Here is a 14522-nt window from a genome sequence, read left to right on the forward strand (position 1 = left end):
ATTCTAAGTACCTATGTACCTAATAAAGAGATTGAAGACACATGAAGCAAAACTTATACAGTAGACATTCAAGAACAGACAAATCTGTAGTTAATGTTGGAGAGCAATACCCATCTGACAATAATGACTTGACTATGTAGAAACAAAAACAGCAAAAAGTGGAGGACACTAGAAAAACTATTAACCAACTTGATCTAAATGACATTTAGAGAAGATTCTATAACATGATAGCATAATCAATAATCTTTATAAGTGCACATGAAACATTTATCAAGATAGATCATCACATTCTGGGCCCTAACTTAAGGAAATTAGAATATTAGAAAGAATTTAAAGTTAGTTAAAAGAAAAACCCACTAAGCATTTATATTGGAAAATAAGAAAGGTCACAAATTAAAGACATCAGCTTACAAGTTAAGACACTAGAAGAAGCACAAATGAGACCCTGAATAAGCAGACAAAAGGAAATAATGATCACAATGAAAGCCATGAAGCAGAATATACAGAGAAGATTAAAGAAAATCAAAAGCTGGTCCTTTGAGAAATTCCATAAATAATAATAATACTCCAGCAATTTGATCAGTAAAAAAAGATAAGACATAAATAACCAATATTGGGAATAAATGAGAGATACAACTACAGATTCTACAGATATTACAAGAATTAAAAAAAAGGATTATTCTGAGGAACTCTGCCACTACATTTGACAACTGGAATAAAGTGAACAAATTTTTTTTTAAAATACACAGAAAACTAAAGCTAACTCAAAAATAATTAGATAACCTCAATGGTCCTACTCAATGGTCCTATATCTACTAAAGAAATTGTATTTCTAGTTAAAATCTATCCCATTGAAATTTAAAAAAAAAAAAAGAAGAAGAAAAGAAAGAAAACACAACAACAAAAGATCACCAAGTCTTAAAGGCTTGGGAATTCTTAACATTTAAGGAGGAAGTAATACCAATTTTATACAGTTCTTCCAGAAAAATAAAGAGGATGACTACTTCTAATCTTTTGTAAGGGTAGCATTATTCTGAAACTAAAACCAGATATAAGCATTGCAAGAAAATTATGGAACAATATCCTTGAAGAATATAAATGCAAATGACTTGATCTGACTTTAAGACTTATTTTAAAGTCACAGTAATTTACAGAGTTATATTATCATCAAGATAGACAAATAGAACAAAGGAAAAGAATAGAGAGTCCAGAAATAAACCAACATTGGCATTGGATTATAAGTATCACCATGACAGCTGTCGACTCATTTCTGTTATTCTGTGCATGACTATGGCGAAGGCATTTCCTGAGGAACTGGTACTAAATAAACCAACTGTTACATGAATTTCTGGAGATTGTAATGTTTCATTACTTAATGAAGACTAAAATTTTGAAAACAAAATATAAAAGATGTAATTGTTTCAAAATATGTATCATGTTACCTCCATTTGATCTCATCCTAAAAAGGGGAAAAAATGTATTATGAAAAAAAGAGAAAACAAATAAGTTTTACTCTGTTTTAAAACATACTTCTCCCAAGAATTGTCATCTCAGGTATATATAGAGAGGTATCAGGTTGGTGCAAAAGTAATTGTGGCTTTTGCAATTATTTTTAACATTTTAAACCACAATTACTTTTGCACCAATCTAATATATAGATATATACCTATATATATCCATATATCTATTATATAGCTGTGTCTGTCTGTCTGTCTGTCTGTCTATCTATCTTTATGGTCATTTGGATAAATATAAAAACCTTAACCTTTTACAGCTGTTTCTGATGTAAAATTACACCCCTGTGGCCCTGACGAAATTGAAATTGGAGATGACTGTGTTCGTAAGTACCACGTTTTATTTTTTTAATGTTTTTATAAAGTAATAATTTCAACAGGATTTTACGTTCTATGACTTACTTTATTGTTTAAGACTTTTATTAAAATATAGCTAACATATAATATTATATTAGTTTCAGGTGTACACCATAGACATTCAACATTTATATACTTAAGGAAGTGATCCCAAAGCTAAGTCCAGCAACCATCTGACACTGTACCATATTATCACAATATTATTGACTATATTCCCTAGCTGTACATTACATCAGGTATACAGCATACTGCTTAGACACTTTTATAATTTAAGAAGTGATCCTCCTAACTAGTGTAGTACACACCTGGCACTATACACAATTATTACCATATTATTTATTATATTCCCTATGCTTTACTGTACATCCCACTGACTATTTTGTAACTTCCAATTTGTGTTTCTTAATTGCTTCACATTTTTCACCCTGTCCCCAACACCTCCATCTATCACCCGATAAATCTAGTACCCATCTGACACCAATCATAGTTATAACATTATTGACTATACTTCTTATGCTATACCTACATCCCATGACTACTGTGTAACAACCAATTTGTACTTCTTAATCTGTTCCCCTTTTCACTTACCCCCAAAATCCTTCCCATCTGGCAACCATCAAAATGTTCTCTGTATCTATGAATTTGTTTCTGTTTCATTTGTTTGTTTATTTTGTTATTTAGATTGCAATTAGAAGTGAAATCATATGACATTTATCTTCTGCTGTCTGACTTAGTACACTCAGCACAATACCCTCTAGGATGATCCAAGGTGTCACAGATGGCAAGATTTCATTCTTTCTAATGGCTGAGTAATATTCCATTCTATATACGAGTGTGTACAATTTAGGGACACCCAGGTTGCCTTCATATCTTGGCTATTATAAATAATGCTGCAATGAACATATGGATGAGTATGTCCCCTCCAAGTAGCATTTTGGGTTTCTTGGATAAATACCCAGAAGTGGGATTACTGGATCCTTCTGGTTGTTCTGTAGTTTACAAGGTATGATCACAAAATATGGTGAATATTTAAATTAAAAAAAAAATTAGAGTAAAAGACACATTGCCATTAATCCCCCTCAAAATACTACCCCTTGCTTCAAGCACACTTATCCCATCCTTCTTGCCACTTTCTGAAGCAGTTCTGGAAGTCCTCTTTCGTGAGTGTTTTACTTCATCCTCCATCATGACAATGCTCTGTGTCACACATCACTTCTGGTATATAGCAATTTCTGTCAAATAAAAACATTAGGTGTGTCCTCATCCACCTTATTCACTGGATCTGGCCCATGCAACTTCTGGCTCTTCCCTAAAGTCAAAATGACCATGAAAAGAAAACATTTTGAATTGATTCAGGACATTGAGGCAGCCACAACAGCACAACTAAAGACAATCACGAAAGAGGACTTCTAGAGCTACTTCAGAAAGTGGCAAGAATGATGGGATAAGTGTGTTTGAAGTGAGGGGGAGTATTTTGAGGGGGATTAATGACTATGTGTCTTACTGTAATATTTTTTTAATTTAAACAAGCACCGTATTTTTTGATCTCCCCTCATACTTGTAATTTTGATATGGTCATGAGAGGAGGTAAGCACAGCCTTTACCTACTCCATCATCTTGACCAGAAAAAAACAACTCTGTGACTTACTTTAGATGTTGAATTATGCTAATATTTGATACTGCCGCAGTCTATGGGATATCAAAAATAAAAATCACTTTATTATGCCTTTAAAAAACAGATAGTGGAGCATGTTCATTCCCTACAGACATATGTGTATATTGGTGGAATCATTTTATGAGAAAATTTGGCAATTTATCTCAACAATCTTAAAAAATCCACATGTATTTGTTCGTAGCAATTCCACTTCTACAAATCTAGCTTAGAGAAATATTTAAAGAAGAGTGCAAATGCAGTATACCCAGTATTTTCTAGTAACATGAGAAAATTGCAAGTAACCAACAACAGTTGGTTGATTCAATATTTTTGATGCATCCAGAATAATAAACTATTCTGTAAACAATATTAAAATGCAGGAATACATTCTTTGATATTAGTAGATACTCATGATATATTGTAGCTAAGAAATCAGATTATGCACCACAATAATATATTTGTCTTCTAGGAAAGATTGCATTTGTACCAAATAAGTCTTGAAAGATAAACATTAAAAGGGTAAATGGTCGTCACAATTATTCTCCTCTTTTCACTTTGTATCTTTCATTTTCTAACTTAGTTAAATTTTTTAAAGTTATTTCAAATACTAAGAAACCCCCCAAGTGTAATACCCCTTAAGGTAAACCACTCTAAATAGATTTTCTAATAAAATTTATGACTTCTACCTAAATAATGGTCAGAAATCAAAATTATTTATTGAAACATTAGCCTTTTCCTGGGGCCTGTGGTTGAAATTAGATATTCTAAATGAATGAGGGATTGTTGACATATAATTAATATAATTAACAAAGACTTTTTTTATGGTGAAATAAGCCATAATGGCATAAAACAAATCAGGATAGATCATGTAATATACAGATATTAGGGCTAAAAATTAATATGCTTTGTCTTTAAAAAGTACTAGTATAATAGTCCTCAAAATATATACTGAGAGTTACTTTCCTATGCCTTATTCCAGTTGTAAATGGATTTTCCAGTCTCCTTTTCTAATGTTTTTATAAAAAGCTATTATTTTATCTGAAAGCCTCAGTTTAATTAGATGCTGTGATTTAAGTTTTTAAGAGAATAAAACAATATCCTTAACAACAGTAACAGTAACCATAAAGTTCAATTGTTTGGCTAGTCTGCCTAATAGGTTTGCATTATCTTTATCATACACATATAGTGAAATCACTCTTCTTCCTTGAATAAGCAACAAATTTAAGCTACTTGTTATGCTATTCAGAATGTTTATGTAATTAACTGGAAAAAATTGCTATATAAAATTATACACAATTTGGGCAAGTAGCACTTGAGTGAAAATATTGAGTCAAAAGTTAACAGATAAAGCTTCATGATGAAATAGGAATGTATTAACTATTTAGCATATGTTAATATTAGAATTGACAAAAGATAATAATTGTACTTTTCAAGCAGAAATAATTTATTTGTCATTTTTATAAGCATTAAGTATCTTTTAAAATTTTTTCTCTGATCAATGTTGATGCAAGCAATGATCAACTCACCTGGAGCGTTGATGCTATTTACAATAATTGATTTGAAAATTTTAATTTTCATGAATTACTTAGTTTTCAGTAATTTGTAATTTCTCATTCCTAATAATTATTTTCATAGATAGTTAGTCTCTGTTTAAAAATAAATTCAACTCCTTTTTCCCAGTTTGTTTAAGAAGGAATTTTCACTAAGATATATAATTTTTAAAAAATCAGTACATACTCAAAAGTAGTCTATTATTTTCTTTAAATCTGAATATGATGTTTTGGCCTAATGTTTAAAATATTTGACAAAATATTTGTTATTTTGATTAATTTGAAAACAATTCATTTGTTATTGGGATTTTTGTAATCTGATATCTAATGAAAAAACACTTTAAAATATTTGAAAATACCTCAGGTTCGCCCCCCACCCCCCACACACACACACACATTTAGGTTACAGTTTCTCAGAATTTTTCAAAACCTGTATTACAGGACTGAAAAGTCAATACTGTGATTATCATAAAATTCCCATGTACATCATAGAAAAAATATTTTCACATTTAAAAAAATCTTACTTTTGAAGTTTACCACTCATGTATTTTTCTCTTTTCTAAAACAAAGTAAAGCAAATAAAAATCTCATTTAGAAACATTTTAGATGACCAGATTTAATCTTGTAAATGTCCAAAGATAAAAATTGTGAAATCTCTCTGAGTTCCTAGAGGAAACATCTAACATTTTTCACCTCAGAAAAATGAAAAGATTAAGACTATTGTTTAACGCTTGTATAGTTCAGTAACACAGTATAATCATTTTCATAAGGAACGCTCTTTCAACCCAGATAATGATGCGTTGAGTTATAACAATAACATATAAGAGTAAAATAAGTCATTTGATTTTATATGATAGTGACTTCTTTATAACAAGAAATTACAAAGTAAGAAACCTTGACTTTGTTTTGTTTCATCTTTTAGAAAAGGTATTAGCTTAAAAGAAGGTAAATTACTTTTGTGTTAAAAAGCTAGACTTTTTTTATAATTAATTAGATTTATTGGGGTGACAATTGTTAGTAAATTTACATAGATTTCAGGTGTACAATTCTGTATTATATCATCTATAAATCCCATTGTGTGTTCACCACCCAGAGTCAGTTCTCCTTCCATCACCATATATTTGATCCCCCTTACCCTCATCACCCACCCCCCACCCCCTTACCCTCTGGTAACCACTAAATTACTGTCTGTGTCTATGAGTTTTTGTTTCTCATTTGTTTGTCTTGTTCTTTTGTTGTTTTTGGTTTATATACCACATATCGGTGAAATCATAGGGTTCTCTGCTTTTTCTGTCTGACTTATTTCACTTAGCATTATACTCTCAAGATCCATCCATGTTGTCACAAATGCTCCTATATCATCTTTCCTTAACGCCGTATAGTATTCCATTGTGTATATGTACCACAACTTCTTTATCCATTCATCTATCGAAGGACACTTTGGTTGTTTCTATGTCTTGGCCACCGTAAACAAAGCTGCAATGAACATTGGAGTACACGTGTCTCTATAGAGAAATGCTTTCAGATTTTTTGGGTAGATACCCAGGAGAGCGATTGCTGGGTCGTATGGTAATTCGATTCGTAATTTCTTGAGGAATCTCAACACTGCCTTCCATAGCGGCTGCACCAGTCTGCATTCCCACCAACAGTGTATGAGAGTTCCTTTTTCTCCACAGCCTCTCCAACACTTGTTACTATTTGTCTTGTTGATGAAAGCCATTCTGACTGGGGTGAGGTGATATCTCATTGTGGTTTTCATTTGCATTTCTCTGATGATTAGCAATGTTGAGCATTTTTTCATATGTCTATTTGCCATTTGTATATCCTCTTTGGAGAAATGTCTCTTCAGATCCTCTGTCCATTTTTCAATTGGGTTGTTTGTTTTTTTGTTGTTGAGTTTCATGAGTTCCTTGTATATTTTGGATATTAGCCCCTTATCAGAGGCACTGTTTGCGAAAATCTTCTCCCATTCAGTTGGTTGCCTCATTATTTTGTCAATAGTTTCTTTTGCTGTGCAGAAGCTTTTCAGTTTCATATAATCCCATTCGTTTATTTTAGTTTTTACTTCCATTGCCTTTGGAGTCAAATTCATAAAATGCTCTTTGAACCCAAGGTCTATAAGTTTAGTACCTATGTTTTCTTCAATGCAGTTTATTGTGTCAGGTCTTATGCTTAAGTCTTTGATCCATTTTGAATTAATTTTGGTACATGGTGACAGATAGCAGTCCAGTTTCATTCTTTTGCACATAGGAATCCAATTCTGCCAGCACCATTTATTGAAGAGGCTGTCTTTCCTCCATTGTATGTTTTTAGCTTCTTTGTCAAAAATTATCTGTCCATATTTATGTGGTTTCATTTCTGGGTTCTCAATTCTATTGCATTGGTCTATGTGTCTGTTTTTCCGCCAATACCAAGCTGTTTTGATTATTGTAGCCCTGTAGTACAAGCAAAAATCAGGGAGTGTGATACCTCCAGTATTGTTCTTTTTTTTTAATATTGCTTTGGCTATTCGGGGTCTTTTGTGGTTCCAAACAAATCTGATGATTTTTTGTTCTATTTCTTTAAAAAATGCCATTGGGATTTTGATGGGGATTGCATTAAATCTGTATATGGCTTTGGGTAATATGGCCATTTTAACTATGTTGATTCTACCAATCCATGAGCACGGAATGTCTTTCCATTTCTTTGTGTCTTCTTCAATTTCTTTCAAAAATGTCTTATAGTTTTCAGCATAGTCAAAAATGTCATATAGTTTTCACATCCTTGGTTAAGTTTATTCCTAGGTATTTTATTCTTTTTGAAAAAGCTAGACTTTTCAACATACATTTATATAAGCGTGTTTAGCTGATAAATTTCTCTGCTTTCAAAATTTATGTGATTATAGGTCAATATAAGAATGTGCTACTTTTCTGATTGCTAGAGAATAATTATTTTTCTAAACATATATTTTTTTCTTAATATAAATCCCTGTGTTAGTCTTTGTGAATTTTTCCCATAAGCAGTCTCCATTTTTTAAGATACCCAGCTACAAATTATTCATTTTCTCCCACCAGGTCAGCTGTCTGCCTCATTGCCACCACCACCTCCAGGAAGGCCAGAGATTTTGGTGGAGCTGATTGAGTCCAGGGTATTCTGTAGGTGTGCTTTTGATGTTTCTCCTACAAACTACTCAGTGGGATTTCTCATAGTCTGGTCTAGGCTTTCTTTTCAAGAAATCAAAGAGGAGCTGAAACAAGAGACCACAGTTCAGGCATTCTCTCTTTTAGAACTGGATGGAATAAATCTCAGACTTGGAGACAGGGTATGTTAAAAAACAATTGGATTTTCTTTCTGTTTTATTTCCATGAATGTATTAATTTTCAAAAATTGATTTTTTAATCAGATCCTAAAAAGTTTTTGTCCCCATAATATAAAGCATTTATGTTTTGTTTGTTTTTTTGCCCCCTGGCCATTGTGCCAACTCCAGTGACAACTGGATGAGTGAGTAATCTTAGTGACTATGAGTATCTGTTTCTAGCAATTCGCTGATTATTATTAATGAACCCTTGTAATTTTATGTCTCTTTCTGGTTTTAAAATGATACACTTCTATTCTAGAAAGCAATATTTTCATTTTTTTCAATGATGATATCACTTATTATCTACTTTTAAATCCATCCTAAATACCACATCTACAACACTAATTTTGTTGATGTTTGAATAATTAATATTTTTATGAAGATAAAATTTTTCTTAATTTCTAACTAAGTTTTTAAAATTATTTAGTTATGCCTCATGTATTATCTACTAAAATTAAAATTAAGTACTTAAACAATAACATACATATTTCCTCCATAATTTTGTTGATAAATGATTATTTCTTAATCATATTTATAGATATTCTGTACTGCTTCCATCTTTTTCTTGGAGAAACCACATGTACAAAGTTTAGCCATCGAAAGCCAAGAATTTTTTGCAGGCATTAAGGTATGTACGAGTGGGGATGGATCAGAAAGATTATTCCTCTGGAACTGTTTTCCACACTTTAATTTGTTGAGGCAGCATCATTTATGATTAAAAACTCTGAGCAAAGTGGGAATAGAGGGATCATATCTCAACATAATAAAGGCCATATTTGATAAACCCACAGCTAGCATCAAACTCAATGGAGAAAAGCTAAAGGCACTACCCCTAATATCAGGAACAAGACAGGATTGCCCACTTTCACCACTTTTATTCAACATAGTTCTAGAAGTTCTAGCTACAGCAATCAGACAACAAAAAGAAATAAAAGGCATCCAAATTGAAGAGGAGGAAGTAAAATTGTCATTATATGCAGATGACATGATATTATATAGAGAGAATCCCAAAGACTCCACCAAAAAACTACTAGAACTGACAAATGAATTTAGTAAAGTAGTAGGCTACAAAATTAATACTCAGAAATCAGTTGCATTTGTATACACCGATAACAATCCATCAGAAGGAGAAATTAAGAAAACAATCCCATTTATGATTGCTTCAAAAACAATAAAATATTTAGGAATAAATTTAACCAAGGAGGTAAAACACCTGTACTCAGAAAATTATAAGACACTGAAGAGAGAAATTAAAGAAGATACAAATAAATGGAAACATACCATGCTCATAGATAGGAAGAATTAACATAGTTAAAATGTCCATACTACCCAAGGCAATATATAGATTCAACTCAATCCCTATCAAATTACCAATGACATTTTTTACAAAACTAGAACATATAATCCTAAAATTTATATGAAACAATAAAAGACCCTAAATAGCCACGGCAGTGTTGAGAAATAAGAACAAAGTGGGAGGTATCACACTGCCTGACATCAAATCATACTACAAGGCTATAGTAATCAAAACAGTATGGTTTTGGCATAAAAACAGAAATGTAGATCAATGGAACAAAACAGAGAGCCTAGAAATAAATCCATACCTATATGGCCACTTAATCTATCACAATGGAAGCAAGAATTTACATTGGAGTAAAGGCAGTTTATTTAAAAAATGGTGATGTGAAAACTGGACAGATACATGAAAAAAAAATGAAGATGGCCACCTTCTTATGCGGTATACAAGAATAAATTCAAAATGGATTAAAGACTTAAATGTAAGACACCCTCCCAAACCATAAAACTTCTAGAAGAAAATGTAGGAAGTAAATATGCAGACATTACCCTTAATAATATTTTTACTGGTATATCCACTTAGTCTAGGGAAGCAAAAGAAAAAATAAACATGTGGGATTACATAAAACTAAAAAGTTTTTTCACAGCAAAGGAAATAAAACAAAAAGGCATCCTACTTAATGGGAGAAGATATTTGCCAATGATACATCTGATAAGGAATTAATATCCAAAATTTATAAAAGACTCATACAACTCAATACCAAAAAAACAAACAACCTAATTAAAAAATGGGCAGAGGACATGAAGAGACACTTTTCTAAAGAGGACATCCATATAGTCAACAGACATGAAAAAAATGCTCAATGTCACTAATCATTAGAGAAATGCAAATAAAAACTTCAATGACATACTACCTCACCCTGGTCAGAATGGCTGTCATCAATAAATCAACAAATGACAACTGCTGGTGAGGATGTGGAGAAAAGGCAACCACTGTGCTCTGTTGGTGGGTTTGCAGATTGGTGCAGCCACTATGGAAAACAGTATGTTGGTATCTCAAAAAATTGAAAATGAAACTACCTTATGACCCAGCAATTCCAATCCTGGGTATCTATCCAAAGAAATCCAAAACACGAATTGGAAAAAATATATGCATCCCTATGTTTACTGCAGCGCTAGTCACAATGGGTAAGATATGGAAACAACTGAAATGCCCATCGATAGTTGATTGGATAAAGAGACTGTGGTACATTTATACAATGGAGTATTAATCATCCATAAAGCAGAATGAAATCTTACCATTTTCAACGACATAGATGGACCTAGAGAATATTAATGCTATGTGAAATAAATCATATGGAGAAAGACAAATACCATATGATCTCACTTACATGTGGAATCTAAAGAACAGAATAAATGAACAAACACAACAGAAATAGAATCAGAGATACAGGGGAAAAAAACTGATGGTTGCTAGATGGGAGAGGGGTGGGGATGGAGGGATTAGAAAGTACAAATTAGTAAACACAATATAGTCATGGGGATATGAAATACAGTATGGGGAATATAATCAACAATGTTGTAAAGATTATGTAGGGTGCAGATGGGCACTGGACTTATTAGGGAGAACAATTCATAGACTGTAGATTCCTGACCACTGCTCTATACACCTGACACTGAATAATGCTGAATGTCAACTATAATTAAACTATATATATATATATATATATATATATATATATATATATGTATATATATAAATATATGTATATATACATATATACATACACACACATATATAAATATATATGTGTATATATGTATATATGTACATATATACATATATATATAGTCACAGGATGTGGAGTACAGCATAGGGAATAGAGTCAATGGAAATGTAACAGCTGTATTCAATGTCAGAGGGCTAGTAGATTGGGGATGTTATCACTTTGTGAGAGGTATAAATCTCTATTACATTGTTTTGTATATCTGAAACTAAAGAAAAAAATAAAAAAATGAACCACCTGTTTTGAGAGCCAGCCAAGAACTGAAGCTGCCTAAAAATTTCCTGCCTCAGAAAAAGGATTGGCCTGGGATAAAACTAATCTTAGATTTCAGGAGTCAGTGAATTCAACTGTGAAAGCAGAGGTTTGAGAAATAAGCTGAAGGTTGAGGTATTTCAGGTGACAATGTTTTGATTTATGTGTTAAAAATACGTAGTTTTCTAATTTATATTACAGATGATATTAATTTTTAAGGACAAATAGTCCCTTAGAATGTCAGTAAACATTAGTAAACAAACAGAAAGATGTTGGAAACTTTCTGTCTCCTCCATTCTCCAGTTCCCTCTATAGAACCAGAATCACTAAGGCAGGCTTCAACCAGACTGCCTGTCATGCGGGGAAACAAACTTGTGCCCAAACTCAGAGCAGTACAGTGACTCCATGTACTCCTCTAGGCATTGCTGATATTTTTAAGGGTTTTAATTGATCTTGTGCAATTCAAAAATTCCAGTGCTGAAGCTACTACTACCAACTCATTTAACAGTATATTGAGTATATATAATTAGAAATAAATTATATTTTTACATGATGGCTCTACATGTTTTCTTATACCAGTTACAACCTGAATTTAGCACTATATCAGAAGATGGGAAAGAATACCAGCTAAGAATAGAGAGCACAATTCCTGTCGTTTGTCCTGAATTCAGTGAGCTTGATCAGGAATGCAAAATCTCATTAAAACTGAAAACTGTTGATCAAGGTAATATACTAAATCCACTGAATTTTATTATTAAATTTCAAATAATAACTAATTCTTTTTTTCCCTAGAGAAAGTCATTGAAGTGTACTCATATAATTAATTATGCTTCATGTGTTCCATCAAATTATAGTTCAATCATATTAATAATGCTGGGCCAGATTTATGACTGCCAGAGCAATTCAAATTGCAATCCATGTTTAGTCCTCCTGGACTCAAAGTATAAATTTTTAAAAAGTGATGAACAATATATTCCTCCTCTTCTTCCTTTTTTTTCTTCCTTTTTCTCATTTTCCTCCTCCTCCTTCTTTTCCCCTCATCCTTCTGCTTATTCTTCTCGTTACTTTGTTTTCTGAGATTGAGGGAAAAACTGCTCTTTAACATTTTCCAAATCACCCCAGTGAGGTGTGATAAGTTATACTAAAAGTTCAAGCTTATGCACGATGGATCGCATAATGCATTCTTTGTACTTCTCTCTCTAAAGTAAGCCTGTGTTTGAGAGCTTTTGTTTTAAAAGTCTCCTATTTAAATTACTAATTTTATAGATTGTATGATATATGGCCACATATATGTCACTGTCACAGCCATGTAGAGAGCTGAAATTCTTCTACAGAATGAAAAAAATAGGGGGCAAACCAGGTATTGCAGTGATATGGTTGATTGGGTTATTTTTGTCTCCATAAACCTCTGAGGTAGAGACCAAAGCACATTAAGGAATACATAAAATAAAATATAATCTGTAAGAGAGATTACAATTCTGTTTGCATACCTTTTCACCATGGGACAAAAAATTTTATTTAGTAAATACACCAAATACAATGTATCTAAGTCTCTAGGTCTTCTTGTTTATATTATTCCTAATTAAATTAGAAAAACAAAAGGATACACATGCTAGGAGAAAGGAGAGAGACAAAGAGGGAGTGGGGGACTGAGGGGGAGGGAAGGAAGAAGGGAGGTTTTATGTAGACAAAAACTACAACCATATGTTTTAAGTGAACTTAAACACTTTAAGTGTTTTAAGAGAAAACAATTTTAGAATAATCACTCAATTCAATGTTTCATGTACATCGAGCTATTACATGCTTGAAATATTCCCTTACAAATTTTTCAATGTACATATATATGTTTTTTTTTTCATAAAAAGGTAAAGAACACCTAGGCTTAAATTTGGCATTGTCTTCCTGTCATGTGGACCTTCACCAGACAGCATCCTGTGCTAACGGAACCTGTAGCCATGCCTTTGTGTACTACACTGCTGTGACAGATTTTTCTCGAGATGGAAATAGAGTTACAGACATTATAGTGGACCCTATAGTTAATGAAGATTTCCTGTGGAACAGCTACATTCCAGACAGCATCCAGGTTGACAAATGACAAAAAATATCTCCACAATTGAAGCTTTAAAAAAGATACATATATTTTATCACTATACCTTGTAAACTTTTCATTTCAAAATGATTAAATATTTTTAAATTATTTTTTCTAAAAAGGAATAGTTTATTTTTTTTCAATTATTAAATGATTTCATTGTCAATAGCTACGATAAAAATAGCTGAAAATTCATGGAGATTGCTAAGCAATTTTTTGTAAATCACTAAATAATAACGAATGATAACATTTACTGAAAATATCTTTGCTTTTAAGATCAGAGTAAAGGATGTCCCAACTGCTTACTGCTATTCATTTACTGACCCACATATAATTACATTTGATGGCAGGTAATTTCCTAAAAGTTTTTTTCTTTTAGTAGTTTGTGTTTCTTTTGGATTTTGTTGTTGTTGTTTTTCAAACATCATACTATTTACTACTTCTTAGTCCTATTCACTGAAAGATTAAAAAGGAAGGCATGTATGGATATCACTGGCTTATTTGAAAATACTGATTTGTTCATGTGGAAGGTTTTTTTCTTTAAAATCTAGTTCTTAGTAAATATATGTATTAGTTGTGAGGCTGATCTTGTAAAAATGAAGATACAAATACAGACAATTATTTTACCTTGACTACTTATTTTTATAATGATTAAATTATTTGCTCTAGAGCTATTTACTGTTATT

At 32.0% G+C, this 14522-nt stretch overlaps 1 protein-coding gene across 1 annotated transcript in view; it reads left to right on the top strand.

Annotated features, from left to right (window-relative positions):
• The window catches only part of VWDE (von Willebrand factor D and EGF domains), a gene marked incomplete at its 5' end in the record, with an annotated part of 75418 nt that overhangs the window by 13461 nt on the left and 47435 nt on the right, over positions 1–14522 (top strand). The window contains 6 exons of the mRNA XM_081079697.1: positions 1775–1840; positions 8129–8376; positions 8951–9040; positions 12327–12471; positions 13613–13830; positions 14113–14186. Of these exons, the coding sequence (XP_080935823.1) occupies positions 1775–1840; positions 8129–8376; positions 8951–9040; positions 12327–12471; positions 13613–13830; positions 14113–14186 (841 nt within the window). The remainder of the gene's footprint in view (positions 1–1774; positions 1841–8128; positions 8377–8950; positions 9041–12326; positions 12472–13612; positions 13831–14112; positions 14187–14522) is intronic.

The sequence above is a fragment of the Rhinolophus hipposideros genome (assembly GCF_964194185.1).
Source record: "Rhinolophus hipposideros genome assembly, chromosome: 18".
NCBI lineage: Eukaryota > Metazoa > Chordata > Mammalia > Chiroptera > Rhinolophidae > Rhinolophus > Rhinolophus hipposideros.